Source organism: Cyprinodon tularosa, unplaced genomic scaffold (genome assembly GCF_016077235.1).
Source record: "Cyprinodon tularosa strain WSP-4 unplaced genomic scaffold, ASM1607723v1 ctg210, whole genome shotgun sequence".
NCBI classification, from domain to species: domain Eukaryota; kingdom Metazoa; phylum Chordata; class Actinopteri; order Cyprinodontiformes; family Cyprinodontidae; genus Cyprinodon; species Cyprinodon tularosa.
Window position 1 is genome coordinate 778213 of NW_024038779.1, and position 23690 is coordinate 801902.

At 37.6% G+C, this 23690-nt stretch overlaps 1 protein-coding gene across 5 annotated transcripts in view; it reads right to left on the reverse strand.

Annotated features, from left to right (window-relative positions):
- Positions 1-23690, reverse strand: part of ctbp2a (C-terminal binding protein 2a) — an 86565-nt gene that overhangs the window by 16658 nt on the left and 46217 nt on the right. The window contains exon 1 of one of the 5 annotated variants that reach the window (XM_038285394.1): positions 20081-22916. The exons of 2 other annotated variants lie outside the window; for them this stretch is intronic. In XM_038285394.1, coding sequence (XP_038141322.1) covers positions 20081-22439 — 2359 coding nt within the window. In that variant the 5' untranslated portion in view covers positions 22440-22916. Of the gene's footprint in view, positions 1-9159; positions 9859-20080; positions 22917-23690 lie in introns of those variants that run through there. 2 more of the 5 variants (XM_038285397.1, XM_038285395.1) reach the window with 2 other exon arrangements.

Here is a 23690-nt window from a genome sequence, read left to right on the forward strand (position 1 = left end):
GCAGATTTAAAAATCAGTTACATGTTAGATTAAATTATATATATATATAAAAAAAATAAAGCTTTAATAGCTGATTTACTGAGATTTCGCAACAGATACAATTTTATGTACCAATAATTTACAAAACACCTTGCAGGATATTGGAAGTGGGGCAATAGTTTTGGAAAATGTGGGAAGACAATCAAATAAATTATTTTTTGAATTTTGATTTGAGCAATTTAACACAAATCTTTAAAATGTGTATAAAAACTATTGAAAATGCACAACCCTCTACCCACTCCCGAGAGGTACCGCCTATTAAACACGTGGGAGCATGCATGAGCTCATTTCTCCTCGTGCACACTCTGTTTAAAAGTTTATGTGTGCAACGCTCATACAAGCTTACTTTCCAAAAGAAGATTTGCAATTTTTCAACTATGTCAGACTCACCACTGGTAAGTGAAAATGGGGACGAGCACGTAGGACGGCCTTATGTAAACATGTCACCAGATTGACTGGCAACTAGGAGGAAATTTGACCTATTTTCATGATTCACCAGGAAAAAGAACATCCTCAATTATACCTTTAAATTTTGTCTATGTTCCAGATCAGCATCTGGATCCAGGAACTTTTTGAAAGATTCTGTGAAGAAAGCTTTTAACTTAAGAGGTAGAAAAGAGCTACTTGGCAGAGGTCTGCACTCTTCCAGTGCTCTCTAGTTTATTGATCAAATTAAAAAGAATGTCATTTTAATTGTTTACCTTTTGGATCAGAAACAAACTTGTAGGATGATTAAAATGTTCCTTTCAAATCAGCGAACGATATGAATCAATACAGCATATAACTTAACCTGTAATTAAATTATATGATTTACTTAAGGAATAGGGACAGATGATTTGTTTCAAGGCACCAAACTGGGAACACCTAAAGGGAAACATGCAGCTGGGCAGTAAACCAGTCTATAGGGCAATTATTACAAAACAAATAACAGATCTGTTTCACTACTCAACAAACACCTAATTAGGGCATTTATCGTAATGTTTATTGTTATTGTCCAAACAGCATTCTGCTGAGGATACTCAGTTTTTATGGACTTCTGACTTATTCATGGGCCTTTATTAGATCTCAGGACTTAGCTGTGATTAAAGAAAATATCTACATCTCTTGAGCGGTTCTCACACCTTTTACAGTAAAACCTAAAACACTAACCAGCCACATCTCAGATAAGTTTTCAATAACATTTTGTTAGCTGAGGCTTAGATTAGCACAATTAATCTGTTCTAATATTTCCTGTATCCAGTGTGTAATCTATGAATAATTTAAAACTTCGCAGGTTGTTTGAAATGTGCCTGCAGGTCGTAGTCTCTAAACTATGTGAGCTGGTGATTTGTCTTCAGCTCTCTGGCTTTTATTTATTCCTTGAAAACAAGCTTATGGACTTTGCTTGTGGTTTTTCAGGACTTATTTTATGCTTTCAATGCCACATTTTCTTAAATCAGTCATGATCATATTAAAATTGAAGCAAAAAAATAAGAAATTAATAAATCAAAAAAAGAGGCCCGGAATTAAAGAGTTAATGAATGAATGTATACGATCTTTATGTATGTAGGTGTTAGATGTGATGCGATGTGTATGTGTTGAGGGGTGTGTTGCAGGTTGAGGGAGTAGACTGCAGCCTCACTGAACACACCTGTAGCTCTCCTGGTGTCTCATCATTACACCCCTGCTGAGTTCATTATCAGCCTGGAAAATACCTCCCATCTCCTGACAAAATGCACAAAATAAAAGCTTCTCAGACACAGAAACGGAGCGGAAAAATAAGACACCCTGATGTGGCAAGACCTTTTGAGATCAACTACTTTTAATATCTAAATGAGAGAAAATGTGGCGTTTGGTGGCAGGGGGGGGGGGGGGGGGGGGGGGGGGGGGGGGGGGGGGGGGTGCCGCTTTAGTTGAAGAGAGTGGGTCAAGAAGCTGTTGATTAATTATTTCCTGGTGGCTAATTGGCTGACTGCAGCCTAATAAGGCAGAACATGGTGCTGAATTTAAGACACAAATAACCTGGAGATAATGAACACTTAGCAAGGTTGTTAATGCGATGCTTAATAGCTCTGATACCTGACTAGTAATTACAACAAGCTTACTGGTGTGAGACAGAGAACTGAGGCTTAGTTCTAAAACACAGAGATAGTTCAGAACTAATGGAGCAGCGTGTCCCATCTGTCCTTTTAAAATACTCAAATACACAATATGTCCGAAGGATATCCAGTGTTCCTGAGTGAACTGTGTACTGAGAACAAACATGGCAGTAAAAATGTTTCCATTCAGACTAATTGTGTGATAAAAGTATTATCTCTGGTAGGTATTATGATGTCAAAGACTAAACCATTGCAGTGCACTGCAAAACTTTCCATAACCCACAATGTTGTTTACAATTAGTCAAGTTGCAGCCACAACCCTCCCTGCAGAAATCACTTGTTCAGTAACAAAAGGTCCAAATGTGTCGAATTCAAATTCATTATAAATGCTCCTCTGGTTCCATCCTGTAGTTTGTAAGGAGAACGTAAATGATGAACATAGGCAATGAACCACAAAGTCCATAAAGAAGGAAGCAGCATGAAAAATGTTTCCACAGCATTGTATTCTGGTCTGTATACTCGCAATGTATACTGTAAACGTTTTTTTTTATTTTTCTGGTTAAATCATAGATTATCACTGATGATAATGCAGATCACTATATGCCTCTGGAATGTTAGGATTTTTTTTATAGATTCACTATAGATTATGGATTATAAATTAAACAAAAAGTATTTCTAGCATAGATTTTAAATCAGCACAGTGCTTTTTGATAATAATATAGTTTCAGTTAGATAGCACTCCCCTCATCTACTTGTCCTTGCATGATCCTCCTTCAGAGGAAAAATTATGTATAATCCTTGATATAATCAGTTTGGCCTGAACAAAGCAATCTATTTGGGCCTCAGTCTAACCAGAAAATGTTTTTTTTTTTTTGTGTGTTTATAGCTAAGCCTTTTTTATTTTTATAAATGGTAATGATTGAAAGGAAATCAAATGCCTGATAGATCATAGAGCCTCATCCCTGTTTTTAAGACATTCATGATTTTGTTATTTTATGTCTGCATTTATAGGAACTTAAATGTATAGGAATTTATATTTGCCTGTTCATTTCACTTACCAAACACTGGAAGTAGAAAATTATATGTGGCCATGATATAAAAAGACTAAGATAATTCACAGTAATTTAAAGACTAACCTTTTGCCTCACAGTGGAACGCAGCGATCTCAGTAACCACTAAACTGTTTGTGATGCTGCTGATGAACATGTTTTGTTTTGAACACACTAGAGATGGAAATATTTTAACAAGTTTAAATTTAAATTGAAATACAATTTATGAAATATTAAAAATATAAATTATAGTAAACTGGGGACTTGCCAACAACCAATTAAACCAACAACATCTGTAGAAAACTTGCCAACATCATTAACCCTTAAATTTAATTCAGCTTACTCATATAGCAGTGATATAAGGTTAATACCAGTTCAGTTTAATGAGCTAAAGAGATTCAAATTCCCCACATAGTTATATAAAAGGTCAATCATATTCCATTTAAAATACCAGCTGACATAAAGGAGCCTATGTTGATTGTACTATTGCAGAATATTAATGCCTTTAATAGCTGGGTTGCAAATTGCATGAACTAAATAGGAATCTCTTATACTAAAACCACCCCCATCAGATTAAGAATCCTTGTGTAAAGAAGTTTCCAGCTCTAGAATAATTAATACGAATTCCATCAACACTATACTGCAATGGATTTTGGGGAGAGCACCATTTATAATCACACATAGGAAATGAAAGCACAGGTTAAAGAAATTTTCCAATAACAATGTAACTTAATTATACGATAAGCAACACAGACACTTTGTCTGTACTGAACCTTCAACTCAAAATGGTCAATGCATTATCCCATGACAATTGCAGCCCAGTATATAACAGAGAACTACATATAATGTGGCCTGTAAAAAGATCTATTTCATATTGAAACTGTCTGCAATCAGTTTTGTATTTGGACATCAATTTCTGAACCTTCAGGTAACCCCAAACGAAGAATATAGATGGCTTTATGATGTTTATGTTCACCCAATTCTTCCCTGTTAGAATTTATAAGGAACAAAGCAGCAAGACCCTGTAGAAAGCAGAACTGCTGCTGCCCAAGAATAAAAATCTAACCTAAATCAGGCTCTGCCTCAAGCAGAGAATAAAGTACCAGAGTTATTACTCAGTACTTATTCAAGATAAAGCTACAGCAACTGAAGATGGTTTATATTGGGGCGGGAATATATTCTGGCTGCTCGTCTTAAGGATTAGAATGCAGTTGTGCCAGTGTCCTATTATTGTAATTAAAGTATTTATTACAGCTCCACTGCCATCATTGTCTCTTAGAAAAAAGAAACCAACAAAAACTGCAACAGACCCAGTAAGCAAATCTAATTGTAACAGCAGATAGTCCAATCCAGTGAAGGTCACATGTCCCTACATCCCTCAAGAAAAGCTTTGTTGGACTAAAGGAGATATTATCCTGAGCCAACACTAATCACAAACTGCACCATTTATCAGGAAGTATGAAAACCTTTTGGCAGAACTGACAACAGTCAACCACAAATGGATTACAGATGCTCTGAAGTAAAAAGCCTTTTTGGACCCCGACAGCACAAATTGATGTTTTAAACTTAAAGAAAAGGAGAGGAAAACTCAGGAAACGCGTCACTCTTTTGTGAATGTGATTTAATGTCTAATTCTCTCATTTGGCCCCGCTGATGTAGGAAAATTTGCTCAGCTCCAAACGCTGTGAGTCAGTGATTTCAGTCAGAGTGAGAGGAATCATTTCCCAAAACAGAGAGAAAAATGAGAAAATAAAATAAAAACTCATTCCAACCTGTCCCTTTTTTAGAGTACTTGGAAACCAATCTTTAAAATGGAACTCAAAAACATCAAACTACATTAATAATCTTTTTTTCTCTCTCTCTGGCTCTGTTTTCAGATAAAAAATAATAACCGAGTGGCCTGGATTTGCGGTTTCACGGATCTTCGACACGCTTTGACAGGTTTACAAAGACAATTTTATTAAGAAGTTAATGCGCTCCCCTCAGATTTACTTGTGGCTTGTTTTTTGTGAGGTTGTCACACACTTTGAAATGTAAATGTTTCACTTAAGGACCGCAGAACTGTATCAACTTTCCTTCCCTATTATAATTGTATGAATATTTTCACTGTGTGTGCTTACCGTCTCAGATCTCTGTTAACAGCCTTTTGAAACAGTTTATTCTCTTCACCTGCAGAGGAGTCAAACACTCAGACCCTCTTTTACGTCATTTTTAAATTACAGGGGGCCTCTTTGGTCAAACACTCAACACCCACTAACTCATGGATCTCTTTCCCACGTCTGTCCCTAACAGCCATATAAACGGCTCAGACCTGTGTCATGCACATCAGTTGTTGTATTAGTGGAACAATAAAACTGCAAAAACAAAAGGAAGTAAGGAATATTTTCCATGGCATGATGATGTCAGGCACACAGCAGGGACTGAGTTCACAGTAAGCTTGAAAAATAAAACAAACGAAACACTTGGCAAGTGATGCTGGACAAAAACGGTCTTAGTGGGCTTAGGACCAACAGCTGGTTCTGGTTACCTAGTAACTCCCAAGCTGGAGGGCCTTAGAGATGAGTGAAATGAGGGAGGGGAGTACTGACCTCACAGAGGGTTTTCTTTGTTGCAAATGTAGCAGGAAGAAAAGCACAAGCTTGATCGTAATTATATCAAACCCTGTCCCTGCAGGCCACCCAATTTCTGCACTCAAATGCAGTGCAGGCCCTGAGGTGTGGCGGAGCCAACAAATACAAGACTAAGCCCTGAATTTAGTTAGGTTTTCACACATATCGATAACAATACGCGTCAGAAGAGGTAGGTGTATAGGTGAAAGATTATAGCAGCATTCTTTCTTTTAATGTAAATTAGAATCCAGATGAGAGCCCTTAACTTTGCCAGGTAAAATGTAGGCCAGTAAATGTAAATCTGAAGGGGAGAGCTTTAAACCTTATATCTTCTATCGTATTTAATTACACCCTTGTTTTTAAGTAGAAAAAATATTCTTGAGTTCATTGTTGTAGCAAAGACATTTCTGGCCAACAAGAAGAATGAAGCTCTCAACACTATAATTATTGATATGGATGCATCTTAGGTACTAAAAATAAAATATCTGTGACAGAGTGAAGGAAAATGCATTATTGATTTGTAATCAATGTGAGAATATTGCTACACCAAGAAGAAACCTGTTTAAATGAACACCCTCTTAGGTGGCATTACATCTTTTTCCTTGGAAACTGAATTTTACAATGATGTTGTTTTTACGGGGTGAGAATAAGCTGAGGGAAGCACTACCTGGACTCATTATGAAAGATTTTATTACTGAGCACACATAATATGGAAACAGAGAAGCCGTGGGACTGCAACTTTTATCCTTAAAGGTAAAATCTTGGTGAGTGAACTGTGCCCAAATTGTGGCACACTTCAGGCTGCTGTAAATACAAGCAAATACATCTGTGGACATATATATTAATAATGTTTGCCCTGCTGGAACCTTGCCTTTCACAATTTAAGTTGAATAGTCTCATATGAATCTGAATTTAATTTTGTGCCTTTTGTTTCTAAGTATAAGACCTCAAGGTATAAGTTTATCATGTTGCTAAATAGGTGATTTGTTTCTAAATGTAAAGCAAGTAATATATTGCAAATATTCTACAATGAAGTCTTTGTGGTTTTAACAGTGTCCCTCTTCTACATTCTTTATTGTTTCACCCCGACAAGGCCATATCATTCTCTCATCTAAACCTTTTACTCCCCCTTTGTCATTTTCTCCTGCTTTTCCGGTCCGTCCACTTTCACACAACGAGTGGCAGAAAACAGCATGGTTACGCACTCCAACTGTCCATGCACGTTAATAAAAATCAGGGCCCTGCATTTTTGTGTGTGTTTACGATCCCTGAGGCAGTAGAAAAAGAAGGGAGGTCTAATCTTTTCTTTGGCAGAGTTGCCTCTACTGGCCCACAGGCGGACCCTTTCAGGGCCCAGCTACTTTGCCGCCAACCCCAGCCGGTCTCTTGTTCCACTTATGTGGACACACAAAGACATTGTTTGTCCTTCCCCTCTGTCTACCCACCCCCTTTTAAAGTTATCGCCATCCAAATGCTCCAATGGAAGGGTGAGAAAGCGAAAGGGAGAGAAGGGCAGGGTGGGATCACATGTAAAAGTAGAGGAGAGTAAAAGGAAGGAAGGGGGCGGGGGGCATATGCTGATGCAAGGATATCACAATCACAGATGGAGTCAGTCCAAACTGAGGGAGACATCAATTCCCTTTAAAAGCAATACAGCAAGGATTTGGGAAAGAAGCCGCTGTCGGTACTATGAACTTCATCTGTACTTAAAAATTTAAATAAAAAAAATACATTCTGCATGATTTATAGTGCCCAAACTGCAGTCCAGTGGTCACAGACATGTACTTCTCCTCCCCAAGAATACATCCCAGCTGCCATGCCTCCAAACTTATGCACACTTGTATAAATGAGCATTCGCTCAATGGTTTATTTCCCTCATAGGTGTCTATTCCTTTATTAAATAAGAGGAGCTCATTAATGTATTATATTTATCTTAAAAGCAATATAGATTTTTCATTTTTATGAAGAGCCGACAGAACGGTTGAAACCTCTGTCTCAGGATCAGATGCCAGAATGTATCTGCTGTACTGGGCTGATTCTCTGATGGGTAGTTTAGACTTTATGTGTGAATCAGGATGCTGCATATACCTCCTGGTTTCAGAGCTGCAATTAATGCTGTTTTATTCATAAATGCACTTAAAAGAGTAATTCAAATGTAATTCTACTTAATGAGAGGACTCTATAATGAATTTATACCTCTTAAATGTTCTTGATACAAATGCTGTTTAAGTATATAGTTTAGCCTTTAACCACTTCTGCAGTGATTAAACTTTTTAAACAATTCAGCTATCAACGTGTGGAGTTATCTCAGGGTATGGGGGCTATTGCTTCTGCAATTTTATCACTTTTATATTGTTTAAATAACTTTTTTCAACTAGTTTTCACAATAGAAATTATTAGGGGAACATTAAAACCATGTGAGCTCATTAAAGAAACTATTTTCACTTAGATCAGCATGAAACTTTACATTTTAAATTTAAGATGGACTGCTTCAAAAAGTAACAGATTTTTTTTATATTTTCAAAGATAATTTAATATTATTTTAAATTAAAATTTTTATTTAATATGCAAAGTCTAGCTTCTATTATAATATGCTAATATAAGCATAAAAGCTAGCGAAATATCACAACCAACTAAGTGCAATATTAGGGAATTCATTGAGATTTGAAATTTGATTTGAAGCAAAATGACAAAAAACATGTTTATCAGTTTTGTCTAATGCTTAAAAACTAGCTACAACTCATTTGTTTCCAACTCTGATTTCTTTCCAATGTTTAATAATTTTCTACTCAACTGTAAAAAAGCGGGGATAAAATTTTAATCCAAACTTTTTTACACTGTTTAGTGTTAATAAAAAGGTCAAAGTGCAAAATGTACAATCTCATTTGGCTTCCATCCCCTATGGAAACAGACCCCCAGGTTGGGAATCACAGCTTTAGCTTCAATCTTTCTTTTACCTGAAGTGAGATTTGTCCATTTTTTTGCAGCACTGATAATGAGGGAAGAAATAAAGTAATTCTAAATTTTCTTTTCTGAAAATGTCATTTGTCATTTACATTTTTGTATAAATCATGGAAGACGGGCAGAATTTATATTAAAAAAAAAATCTAATCAGTTATACCCAATCATATCTGACCTCTGACCCTAAACTTACTCTCCTTTCACTACTGTGCAAAACTGCAAATGTCCTGATCTAAAATGAACACCAACATCATTTCTAAAATATAAGAAGCCCTCTCATTTTAAAGCCAACTCCCTTCTCCCTGCAGACACTACAGAGTTATATTATTACCCATAATGGGTAGAGCAACACACACACGCACACACACCCCAACACACGCACGAACAAAAACACAACCACAGGATGTGAACCGTGCTTCTTGCCTGGGAAATGCTGTCTCCACATTCTCCAAATCAGGTAATGCACATGGCAGAAGGAAATCTAGAGGTGAAGGACAGAAAGCAGATTTGGGCGTTGTTGTGTTCCCTCACACAGTATGCCCTGGGGTTATTCTCCTCTCTGCTTCTTTTGCCTCCTCCTCCTCCAGCCTCCTTCTGTCCTCCTGTGCCTGTCTTGCTCTCCCGCTGCTTGTTTCCAAATCTGTCCTCCTTCGTCACCTCACCCCAAGAAGTTCCATTTCTCGGATGACTGGTACTCTTGAGGGAAAGAAAAATGGATGGTGGCACAGGAGGGCAGCGGGTGAGGGGGAGGGACAGCGAAGAGAGACGATGGCCACTGTCTCCGCTCCTTGCTTTGCAGTCAAAAGGGATCCTTAAACTCTTTTAATCTCCAGAGAGAAGGAGAGAAATTAAAGGATTTTTATTTTTTTTTTGTCTCCAGCCAGCAATCGGCACTTGTCTGCGCTCTTGTCTTTTTCCCTTTCAGCTGGATCACTTGTATCTGTTTCTCCTCAGCCTCCTCTCCGTCAGCTCCGTCTCTCCTCCTTTTTTCTCCCTTTACAGCAGGTTTGGGCTATTCATTCAGACGTCAGGCTCGCTCCGTCAGCCTTTTGTTGAAAGTCACAGCGAGACGCAGCGAGAGAGAGGAAAAGGTGGGGGGCGCAAAAAGAAAAAAAAAAAGGGGGGGGGGGGGACAGAAAAAACCCACAATCTGGTAGCACAGCTATGTCAAAGAGAAGAAAAACGAGGATCGAGAGGTGTAGCACTCCTGGCACATGATTCTCTTACATTCTTTCTGACCTTCCCCTTTCACATTACATACTTTCTTTTTTCCCCCTCTGCTTCCTCCCTCCCTCCTTCCCTGCCTCTGTGTTTTATTATTTGTGATCTGGGCTTTAAGACTGCCAGCCCTTACTCCCCCTTCGTCCGCCTCACACCATCACACTCTCCTACAATATCTGACGCTGCACTTCCTTTTTTTAGTCCCCTCCACTCTTTCCTGCCTAAAACAGGCACAACTGGTTTTGCTACTCCTTTAAAAAGGTCTTGCTTTCCTTAAATTCAAAATAAACACACAGACCTGCCACAACAGGGGTAAATACATAACGTTTTGTCAAACATGTTTTACGCTACAGCAAATGTTTGATGACGCGATAACATTGAAGAGTATCGTAATAACAAATGAATCATTGGAAACATCTTGAATCAAAACAATAATTCATCTTTATTAAAATTAGGTTACAGAGAAATCAATCAGATTTCCTCCTTCTCCCACCTGATGCTGCACACAGGTGCACAGCTGGCTGAAATAACCCTTTACTTGTTTGCAATCTGATATAAAACAAGGAGAAATGTGCTTCTTTTCCAAAATCTGAAATCCACACATACTAAAGGAGCACCACCTGTTACTACTACCCATTATGTGGTTCCGTTTGTAAATATGAACACTCCATAAACTCCCTGGGTTATCACTAAAATAGAGCCCATTTAGCTCTGCTGTATGGCAGATCAGTGTTACCTTCTCTGCTGAGCTTGGAAGGTGAGGATGTAATGATGAAAAGTGGAGGGCATTAAGCAAAAAATTACAAACATGATAGAAAAAGATATGCAAGCAATAAGCACAGTAGATGGGGAAGGTGTTTGTGAGTTTAGATATTAATGGAGCCAAATTTAGCACAAAGTCTTTCCCACCACTGATTGTTGGATTGAATTGAAAAATCTATACAACTTTTACCATGCATTGAAGCAATGTGGCAGATTTTTTGATAATTTTACATCTCTAGTTATTGGAAATAATATGTTTTTCATGCATTTTACTCATATTTATTTATTCAATAAGCTAACAGGTAGTGTTTTGTACTATATTATAAATCTTTAATGTTTTGTGAGCATATTTTTTGTTAATTCTGCAAATATTTAATATAGCTGGCAAAATACATGATCAATTATTAGTTTATTTATGTACTGTTCTTTCTTTTCAGCTCACAATGAAAAAAAATATATATATTTATATATTTATTAATATGCAAGATATTATCTGGTTGTTTGAAATGTACTCCTTTTCTATTAACTTGAATAATACATTATATTCCACGAAATACCAATAAAAAGATTTGGGAATGCATTTTCTCAGAAAATGGCCTACAGTATTTTCATGCTTTTTCTTTGTAAAGTTATAAAGAATGGATCTAATTTGACCGCTTTAATAATTAATTTTTAGATCAAATAGAATATATAAAGATGTTTTGGTTGTTTCAATTTTACTTGAGTGTTTATCGAACAGCTTTGAACTGAAAGCACACAAGCAAAGCTCAGCAAGTCTAAGTTCAAGTGAACAAAAGAGCCTTTTAGCTGCTACTCTGAGGATATTCATTCTGAGGCTAAAGAAGGAGACCACAACCCTGGAAAAAACAACCTCATTCTTAAAAGTAAGATGATCCTTCTGTGTACTCTGGAGGTCCAATCAGTTTGCTCTAAATGGCATTTGACTGCACTTTCATCAGGAACTTTTATCTTTATACATTTCTCCAAGCAAACCGAGTCTGGAGAAGGAAACTGTGAAAATATATAACTAATGTAGTACGCTACAAGCTAAGAAAAATAAGGAGTGTGGTAAATCATAGTCAAATGTATTCATGTATCAGCAAGCTTGCAGCCATAATTTTCACTTCCTGAACAATGCTTGTTCTTGCTCAATATCTAATAGGGCCTAACAACAATCCCAACTGTGTCAACAACACAAATCTTCCAGCTCGAACACCAAACAAGGAAAAAACAAAATGTAATTTGCAGCTCCCCGTCACCAAGAACATGCCGGCCATGCCTGCTAAAAAATTTCTATTATTTTCTTTGGCAGCTAATGAGTCTCATCTACACCCCTAAATATATCTGCCTTTTGTTTAGTCAAAACAGGACTGGGTAAAAGTGTAAAATTAACCTTACAGACGTGTACAGACATGTGTGTGTTGAGCTCTGTCTCCTCTTCAATTAGGTTTAACAGCGATGAAGATTTCATTTTCACAATGAATCTTTCAGAGGGACTCCTGGCTCAGTGAGGATGGGCGTGGGTTTGGTGGAAGAGAAGAAGAGGAAAAAGGAGAGGAGGCAGAAAATAACGATAACTCATCTCTTGTTGCTTTTTTCAGACCGTTTGTCTTGCAAGATTCAATTTGTTTTCATATTACATAGTATTTCATGTGTAGAATGAATAGGTCTGTACTACATGCCAGCCGCTCTAAAGGGGGTTTTAGATTTGTAATCACTTTGGGGAAGGAAGAGACCTAAATCTGAGAATTTACACCATGCTCTAAAATGTTAACACTGTCATTCATTATCATTCATAGTCTTAACAATGATAAACTTATATCCTCAAACTGCTTTCAAGATCTTTCAGTGAAAAGCCAGACAAAGTTGTCTGGAGTTTTATAAAGCATCAATGCTCCTCCCCCACCTGTTGCTTTGCATTGATGGTTTGCTGACTTAAAAAATAGTCCAGAAACTCGTCTTTACTTAAAAAAAAATAAAGAAAACAAAAAAACAAACAAAACAGAGAGCCATAATAAATGACTCGCTATTATTAGCCTGTTATCAGGGTTTTAGTCCACGAAGAGAAAGAAGAAATGTGTTCTCTACACAGTAAGCTTTATAGGTTTGTTAATGTATTAACACAAATATTAAAATAAACATGTTAGTGATAACTTATAACCTATTATGCTCAATGTATTTTATTATTTCAGCAGGATAGGCAACAATTATTGATTTTTTCATTTTAAATAAAAGCAGTTATTCTTCATGTTTTTTTTATTACAATATTCTGCTGTACTTTTTAGTTGTACTATGGTAGTTTAAGACTATCACAGCCTTAAATGATCAAACCCCTATTCCCCTTACATTAATTCACATTTCTTAGTATGTAATATGTTAATCATTTTCTGTCATTTTTCCAGCTGATGTTTTGTTTATTTGAATAAAATAAAAACTGACCCATTGATTTAAGATTCAAATTTCATTTACAATGTTTGAAAAAGTTTACTATGAAAAAGCCAAAACATTTTGCGACAAGGGAAGATTTTTATTTAGTAGATTATTTACCAATTATTCATTTATACTCATCATTTATTCTAATTGGGAGTAAAATCTGTGACCAAATTTCTCCATGTTAACTTCACCATGGTTACTTAAAAACTGGCCTACGGGGGGGTTGTTTTTCAGGAAAAAAAAAAATTTCAAAGTACTAAGACGCATCCTATACCTATAAAAGCACCAGAAAACAAAACTTGTTAGTGGTCAAATAAAACATTAAATAGGAAGCATCTGCCCTGATTTTTCAGCATTAAAATAATTTTTGCACTGGGCGTGATCAGCGAAAATAAACATTGTTTTATGCTGATGCCCTCTGCTTCTGGTACCTGCTTAAACTTAAGCTCTTCTTCAGGCAACACCAACATTAATACAATATTCCAAGCTCTACCTGTCTCTTATTCGCCTTAGTATCCAATATTCTTTGTACTTTTTTCCCACTTGATATTGGATCTTGTTCCTTCTTTTCACACCTCCGCTGGGAGTTTCTTGGCTCCATTATTCCTGTTTACTGATTGTGTGCAAGCACAGTTTCATACTTCCAGTTACTCTGGTCTGTTAAGGTAAATGGACAAACCATAAAGCTGACATGCAAACAGAGGGAACAAAGTGTAAAAGACGAAAGATGTAATAAGTTTACAGGGAACCATAGTCAAACATTTGTGGAATATTAAAACTTTTTCAATTTTTTCTAAATATTTTGTATGGCTGATTGGTTCCAGCATTAAACATATATAAGGGTACTGTGACAGGAGGCTATCTATGCAACATATTCATTCATGAAACGTCCTTAATCCTAAATATTCAACCATCAACTACCAGAGGTGAGTCACTACAGACCTCTACTCCATAAGGATTAATTCAACAACTGTGAGAGTTAAATAGCAACACCTTCCAAGCCCTATACCACCAAATGCAATGCGAATTGTCACATGATGCAAAATGTTTTTTCTATCTGGCAAAGTGATGAACACATCTGGGTTAGGTGGTTGCCAGGAGAAGGGTGCTTCTGAGTCTATTTTACTAATTGTTTGGTAGATGGAGATTATGTTGTAGGGTTGTTTTTCAGAAGCTGAGTTTGGCGATTTTTCGGCACTATGGATGAAGAATGGGATGTCAGTTCATGGGCAAGTCAAGGCAGGTAAAAAAATACTTTTACTAATATAGTTTAGCCAAAATACAATATATCCATTATTTACTCAACAAACTATACATGCAATTGGGATTTAATTATTTCATATATCTTATAAAACAAAGAAAACACAAAAAAACGTACTTGGAAGACACTATCAGCAATTCTGACATTTTCTCGCATTATATTGAAATGTAAAAATCAGTTCACTTTTTTTTTTTCAGAGGCCCTAATGCTTTTCCGCAAGAATGAGAATCTTTCTTAATTAAAAGAATCTACAAATTGTATTTGGAAAATATCACTGATTTCTGTCTGATTTAAAAGACTCATTGAAAGCTAGCTTTTCATAGCTATGAAATATTTTTGTGTCCCCTCCAAACACCAGGGTAAGGCAGTTTATATCTCTAGTAAAACACTCAAACTATCTATCTGTCCTAATTGCCAAGTTTCCTGGGCTGCTGAAGGCCTATAAACATAACGGCCCAGAACAGCAGTCAGAATCTATTATGTTGCAGAGAAACATCTTAAATATGTTATGGCTGCCAACTTTAATAGCAAAGCTTTGAGACAGCTGCTGTCTGATCGTAGCTAACATTTTAACAATCTCATTTTAGCCAAATCAATCTTACTCCCAGTTCAATGAGAAGAGCTCATGTAAAGGCTTCAGACCTTTAAACAGAAATAAATCCAAGAGGGGGAAAAAGGAACCTTTAAGCAATGATATTTGTAAATATCTAAGATAATTTCCACTAAAGATTCTATCATTTATTCTGCATTCAGCTGCACATATTCAAATGCTTCTGAAAGTAAAACACATTTATGTCAATAAAAAGCAGGACTCTTCAATTCCGGACCATAAGGTGAATTAAATAATCAGGTCATTGGCTGGACTCTAGAGAGCTTTGCTCCATACTGAGTAGGTAGTAAGTCATTTGACTCAGACAAATGGAAACAGACACATCTTAAAGGTGCAGAAGACCAAACCTGGAGGGCCTGAACAGAGGAACCCTGGCATAAAGGACCTAAAAACTAAATCTATAACAACTAAAGGCTGAAATCAGTAGAAATATTTTTTATATAAGTATATATGTATATATATATATATATATATATATATATATATATATATATATATATATATATATATATATATATATATATATATATATATATATACACACATGTACAGTGACTTAACATTGCAGACATTCTAACATAAAATAAATCAAGACGGACCAGGAAATGACGGCTTACCCAGCTCTTTTATTCACTATAAAATACAACTAAGACACTGGAAACAAAGCAGATGCTATTAGGTATAACCCAGAGAGAGCCTTAGCCTTTACAGTTGCCTCCCTATTTACTAAATATGTTTAAAATTATTTTCAATTAAACTCAAGTTGCAGCTCAAACTGAGACTCTGGCTGTGATATTTTGAGGTTGATTTACTTTCATTAATTTTCCTCAGTTTTCTTGAGATAAACTCTGGTCCAGCCCTTTTAGGGACTCTCAGGTTTTCTAGTAGATATGAGACATTTAGATAATTTTCTTTTTCTGATGTATTCCCTGAATGCTATGTTCTCTTGTCCAATTTGAAGAGGGTCTAAAACTGATGGGCCTATCACATAGGGACAATTAGAAATCAATAGTTTACTGATTTAAAGCTCAGTGACACTGACCAGTAGAGGCAAAGGAAGTATAAATTCATATAATTAATAAGTTACATTAATGATGATCATGAAAACAATCTTTAATACTGGATATTCCCTCACACTGAACAAACATACTGGAGTAAGGCTGGGATTTTTGTAAAGTTATTTAATTTGAGATTGGAAACATCAATAAAAGTTACATTTATTAGTTCCAGGAGTGTCCATTTTTCTTCTTTTTATCTAAATAATGATTTAATTTCATACATTTATTAAATTTGTTAAAACTACAAAAACGTTTCGATATTAAGCCTTGTGAAAAATGTTGCTAAAACCTGTCATGCTATGTATGAATGTAAGCGCATATGATAGTTAATTACACCTTAATATAACCAAAAAGAAAGAAAATGAAAAACATTAGAGAAAATGTTAGTAAATTATACATTATTCTTTCAGCACACATGTGCATTATGATTTGGGAGAAAATTAAGTCAAACAAAGCCTTATTCTAACAGAAGAGCTGAAGACATTACATTTTTACTCTGTTGAGATTAAGGTCTGTGTTCGACTCTGTCCACAAGATTTAAGAGCTACCCTTGAATGACAGCTGACAACCCTCTGCTCTCCTTTCCCACCTAAAAGAAAGCATGACTCTCTCTCTCACTCTCCTTCTTTGTCTGTCCCTCCTCTTTCTTGTTTCCTTTATCCCTTATTCACTGCATTTGACCTAACACAGGACCCAGCAAACACATAATCTGCAATCCCCAGAACTAATATGTCCCAATCCACAGTCGTCACCACACCGGGGCAAAGGAAAGAAAACGGCTAGTGTGTCACGCAGAGTACAACTGACCTAAGCCGTCCTCAGGACGTCCAAACAAATGGAGCAGGGCCCCTTTTTAAGAGAGGGTGTTAAAAGGTAAACCAGCACAGAGAAGCCTTGCTTTAGACACTAGATGGCATGCTGGGAAAGTTAACAAAAGAGGATTATCCTATAATGTTTGTGCCTAATCATTTCTGAAACAATTGGTCATCAAAGCTTACTTGAGCAAATTAAGGTTTTCATTTGGAGATCAAGATTTGGTAGGGCTAAAAACTAATAGGTTCTTAAAAAATATTATTTATAATAAGGGAGCAAATTGCACATCAATTGAACACTAGCTATATCTTGCTGCTTAGTATCTATTCATATTATCCATTTCTGTTTCAATGTTGCAATTTCCGTTTGTTCCAATATAATTCCTGTCCCACAGGGTCATATTATGGGTTACATTATGCTAGAGTGGGGGAGGAGAGGTCCTGGATTGAGCAGTTATTCCTACTCAATGATAATTCACTGTGCATCATAAATTTGGATGTTGCATGCACAGGCCATCTGTGATCACACAGACTATTAATCTAAAGGCACAATTCTTTATAATCAATATGGATAATACTCAAATCACAGATAATTTTGTAATTAAATCTAAATAAAAAAACACAGCATATATTGGCATCTAAATTTATATTGCAAAAATTGAATACATTTGTTTTTTTTTTAACCCTTCTAAATGTGACATTGGTAGGAAAAAATAAACATAAAACCTTAATATTTAATTATTTTTTGGACAATGCACAGATGCAAATAGCAGAAGCATAGCCATCTATCACCAAATCCCATGTTGCCTAGCAGCACACAACTTAGCAATATGTTTCCAGCTTCACATATAAGGTCTCCTCTTCTAACTGCATGTGTACTAACAAAGTTATGCTTGTTGTACATTAAGAGAAACCTGCTTCCAACATGTAAGTCCATGAGAGCCGAAAACTGCAGCCTGTTAGCATGTAAAAGCAATTGGGATACTTTACACCTCCTAAGCTTAAAGATCTTAGGGGTGACAACTTACATTGGTCTAATATGTTAGTTGATCTGCCTTGACAATTCAAGCATGTCTAAAAGTTGAAGATGGTCAGAGTTAAATTAAAGTATTTATGGATTAGTATAGCAGTGGGAATTGAGGATCTGAAGGATTAGATATCCCTCCCCATTATCATTACCACCTGCACAGAAAAAATTAAACAATAACACAATAAGAAAAGCAATTAATTTTTTTTTTCTATCTGATGCATGTGCTGGTGTTCTTTTTCGCTCTTACTCTCTGATCCTAATGGAAAGATCAACTTTTAATTTTAAAAACAGAATGAAATCTCTTATTTAAAGCAATCCGACAAGATGTATCAAGCTTTTGCATCTCTTATCTCTTTGTTTATGTAACAATAAATAAAATACATAATGTAAACTTCCTGTTAAAAACTACTTTGGCACCTAAAACACATTCAAATCTTGCAACGTGATACGTTATGTCTAAAAGCTTTTAATTTTTAATTTTTCTGATCTTTTAAAAACATTGGGAAAATAGTAATTCTTTCATATAAGCTCTGTTGACAATAATGGATTCATTGTAGTAGGTGCCAAAAAACATTAGTATTAATGGGCACCTAAGGGGAGTAAGAACCTGCAAGAGAGTAGAATTTCAGCATGACACTAGTGATGTAAAACAGCTTCCACTGACAATTGATAATGACTATAGAGAGTATACTTAAGACCAACTGCCAATCCACCAAGCATTTCTCTTTTTTTTTAAACCCCTAGGACATGGAGAAACATTATTATTGTATATATGTCTGAGAAACATTGGAGGAATTTCTCTAAAAACAAAATATCAGTGAATTTCAAACACAACATTCTCAGACCAAAAAATTCTTCATCCCAAAAGCAGAACACCGTAACAAAAGGTATCCATAAAATGTGGCTAATTATTGGTCAGAATTTACAAGGGCTTGATGATTTTTCACATAAGGCTGTTGGTTTAGAGATTGTTTTCAATTTATAAATAAAATCCTAATTTTAGAGCTGCTCTTTTATTGTTTGATGCAGATTGCAAGGATGGTTGGGTTTTCTGCTTTGTTGAAGTGGCTTTAAAGCTTTTTCTGCTACTCTAGATAATTTATTTTTGAAGTGAAAAAAGGCAACAGTTTTGAGTACAACAGGTGCTTGAAGGTGCTCTATGGAGACTGCAAAGTCACAATCTAATCTATCTATCTATCTATCTATCTATTATTTATCTGTACAAATTATATGGGCTGACATTTGTACCTCATATTCGCTGTTCCAACATGAATGCAGCGAGTGACAGTCTGCAATCTGAACATAGGTCAGTCGTTAACATCCTCAATGTCCCAGAAAGGATGCAGACAGCCTTGTCTCCAAAATACTTCATGCCACATCCCTTTGTGGTTTTATTTTATAGTATTATTTCTCATTTATGATTAAACACTAGCATTAAATCAGCATAGAACCAGATATAACTATTCAGTATGAACAAAAATCTGTCTCTGAGAGATAAGGAGAGCTAGATAGATTTCATTTTAGTATGAACACAATGACATCTAAGAAGGACAGAGAAGAGATTTTAGGTATATTATAACAAAAGCCTTATTTAAAATCTGTTTATGCAAGAGATAGGCAGCAACATTAAGCGTTTCACTTCACATGCATAGTTAAAGTAAAGAAAACACACAGCCGTTATCTAAGATAGATCGAGGGAACACCAACGCAGCATAGTAAAAAAAAGGAAAACAATTGCGGAACTTCACAGCAACACTTTATATTATAAGAAAAATTATGTTTTTATACCATTTACTTCCCAATAATTACACTCAACTAAACACATTTACTATATTGTGGATCTGAAAGCAAAATGCAAAAATTATTAATCAAGTCAAATGACAGAAACTGCCTTGACCATGAAAATGCAATCTAACACTCTAGTTTGTATTTTAAAGCATATTTCAATTGCCTTGTTTATTGGTCACTTTAATAGTGGAGCTCTCAAACGAAATAACCTGATAGAATAGTATTATGCAGTATATGGATCATCCAAAAAAAATAGGTTCCCTAGGATGAAATGCATATCTATTAAATATGTATAGCAACAAAGTTAAAGCTAGAGCATAACTATAAAAACAATCAATTTCTAAGAAAAAGGGAGAAAAAGAGATTTACTTGTGTCTGGAGATGCCATGGTGGACACAATGACAGGAGGACCCGTGCGTCGGCTTAACTTCTGATTAGCAGTCAGCACACTTTGGCCTTGAAGAGGAGCTCCCATAGGGACCAGTGCATTGTCCACTGCAGAACCCCCACCTTTACGCATCAGCTGAGGGCTTGGGTGAGGGCTATGCATGGGTGATAATGGCTGTAAATTTCTGTCCCTCTTCATCAGCTCCATAGGGACTGTATAATTTGTAGAATATGCCTTTGGTACTTGTTGGGGAGGCTGCTGTAATGCTGGCAATGATACAGGCATGTGCTGTGGCATACCTGACATAGAAAGAATGGATCCTGGTAGAGCAGGCATCGACCCTGTCATCTGCTGCGGAATTATCTGCATACCCTGCGTAGGCATCCCCGGCACTGTTACCCCAGCAGAATACGCAGACATTGGTCTTGACTGGACAGGCATAAGGGCTCCAGTGTATGGCCCAGGAGAACGTGGTGGTTGGCCTGGATAGGCCCCTGTGGTTTCAAGTAGGTTTTGAGAGGGTGCACTGCTTGGCCTACGATTTACAATTTCTCCTGTCCTTGGGGAAATGGTTTGCATGACCCCAGGGGTTGGTGGGGGCATTAACTGAGGATCCATAGCCATAGCCTGAGAAAGGTGTGGTGGATGGTGATGATGTTGTTGCTGGTATATGTCTGGGCGATGGCTAAAGCTATTAGAGCGACCTCGCATTGGTGTCTGAGGCCGCGAGGGGGCCGGTGTAGCTTCAATGGGTCTCTTACAGTTATGAACCAATCGAGACAGTACACGAGCCTGCCCAAGGTTAGGGGCGACAGTCCGGACATCATTTTCCTCCATTACAGCCAACAAACTACTAGAGTCAAAGCCCTGCTGAATGAGGGAAGAAATAGTGCTCTCTGATAGACCTTCATTTCGCAACAAAGAAAGGAATTCTGGATCCACTGTCTTTTTGGGGTCCACAGGTAAAGGTGTCTGCGGAACCGACGTGGCAGGCAAAGAAGGTGGCGCAGGAAGTGGGGAAGCTGAAGGAGGAGGAGCAGGAGTAGGGGCAGCCTGAACAGGTGCATGTACTGCTGAAACAACTGCTGCAGTTTGGATTTGAGCAGGTGAAGCTGGATGTGGAGAGGATAGAGCAAGGTTAGGATCAGACAGTGGTATGGCTGGTGAAGGTGGAAGTGGCTGTTGAGGATGCTGCTGCATCTGGTCCTGATGCAGCTGTTGCTGTTGAAATGGTTGTTGTTGTAAATGTTGTTGAACTGGTTGCTGTTGTAGTGGTTGCTGCTGTTGAAGTTGCTGTTGAAGTTGAAGTTGTTGTTGCAACTGTTGCTGCTGAAGTTGCTGCTGTTGTAAATGTTGCTGTTGGAGTTGTTGCTGTTGCAACTGTTGCTGATGGAGTTGTTGCTGTTGTAACTGTTGCTGTTGCAGTTGTTGCTGCTGCAGTTGTTGTTGTTGTTGCATCTGCTGCTGCTGTTGGAAGGTGTAAGGTGATGCAGTCTCTTGCCTAATCATACCCTGAGTAGCTGGATCTACAACAAGACAGGTGGCAACTTGCTGCTGTGGATCTAGAGGGCGCCCATCAGCATCCGTGTAGACGGACTGCCCAGTCGGAAGGGGAGGCTCACTGGCATACCGAGGAGATGGATGATCCATACCATAATGAGCAGGTGGTGGATCCCTGGAGGGTACACGCTGTTGGCTGTCTTGCATAGTTTTGGCAATAGTTATACCTCCAGGTTCTCTATAAGTCCGACTTAACTCAAAGGCTGTGGGAGGTGGTGGCGGTGGCACAGGTGATGAAGGGCCTCGGGGTCCAGTTCTGCCAGGCTGACCTTGATCCCAAACACCACGAGCCCCAGGAGCAACTCCAAACTGGGAGCCTGATCTAGTAAGTTGATGAGGCTGAGGTGGCGGAGGCTGGTGCTCTGATCTGTAGAGCCCCTCAGATGGCCGAGGAGTCATGGCTGGATCATGAGAGTAATAATCTTGGTGTGGAATTGATCCCCGGTGAGCCATTAGTACCCGTTCGTAGTGGTTTATGTCTGGCACAGAGCTTTTTCTGAGTCCGCGTGGGTCGTGCCGCTCTGCGTAAACCTGTCCGTAGGAAGAGTCCTGGTTGGGATATGAAGCTCGTTTCAAATCCAGGTCAGGGGGACACACGCCCTGTGCAGCCTCGTACCACCCTCCTCCCTCCCCGTATGACAGGGAGTTCCGTCGGCCTCCTACTCTTGCTTGCTGATCATATACAGCGTCACACTGTCTCTCCCACTGACTTTCATTCCCTCCTAATGTATCCCAACTATGGGAACGTCCAAGGCCAAATTGTTTGTTCGGGACGAGCATTGGCAAAAAAAGAAATGACAAAAAAACAAAACAAAACAAAAGACAGATATAAAAGTAAATTTGACAAAAAGCTCTTGGCAGTATTCAAAGTTCAATTCTTCACATGCAGCATCAAAGATTGAACTGAAATGAAGCATATATCAAGCACAAAAAACTCAACACACAACAAAGTGCACCGTTTCACCTGACACCAGCGTGTGATAAGTCCCAGCTATCAGATGACTCCCTTTTTAGTTGGCAGTCCTTGAATAATTAATCCCTGGTCATGCTGGCTTGTTGTGCAAGAGGAAAGAGGACACCACACACAAAACCATCCATATCACACAACATTGTAGAGGTAGCTGAAATATCCATAGAAGACTCGATCACAGGGTGCAAGCTTTAGAAAGATGCAAAAAAATGTTAGTAGGTCAAAAAAAGATAGAAAAAAGTGTAGGCTTGGTTATTGGTTGGGATGGGCTGGGGCTTGTACTAATCCAGAATGGTTTATCTCTCCCCTCGGTGGGACATTTTACGTGCTCTGCCGACTGCTATGTAGGATTACATCCAAATAAAGCCTGTTTAATTCCACTTCCTTCTGTGATGTCACATGAACCAGATAGGAAATCTGGTGCTGGTGATGATGGCGCTGCCAATACCTCTGATGCCTCTTGGAAAACACCAACACACCCTCCTCTCTCTCCACATCCTTCTAAGACACCTACCTGAAACTGCTGATGATGTACTGCAGTCAACAGGTTTCAGATCTGTCTGACATACACTGCAAGGATAGGAGGCCAGGCATGGTGCACGGCTTCATTGCAAACAAATGAAATACAGTCCGCTTAGCTAAGTCCTGTGTGCTGTCAGTAAATATCAAATCCAGTCTGATTGCACATTAATCCCTCAGGCCCCATGCTTGCAGCAGAGCCACTACACAACTGCTGCCCATTACACTCTCTGAAATTACCTTGATGCTGTGTTACTGCTTCATTCTCCTTGAGTTGGGATTACTCTGACCTGCTGTCTATAAAACAACTGCATGTCATTGAACATCACAGTCTGAGATTTGAGAATATTATAAAATAATGTTTGCCCTCTATTGTTAGAGCTGTCTGCTCAGTTGATGGAAAAACATCAAATCCAAAAAATTGGAATCATGTCAACTCTTTATATGAATATTTATAATACAACTTTATGATTCCTCATTTTGCTGAAATATCCCTTCCCCCTTCCCTTTTAGCAAATCTCTTCTTATCTCCCTCCCTTAAA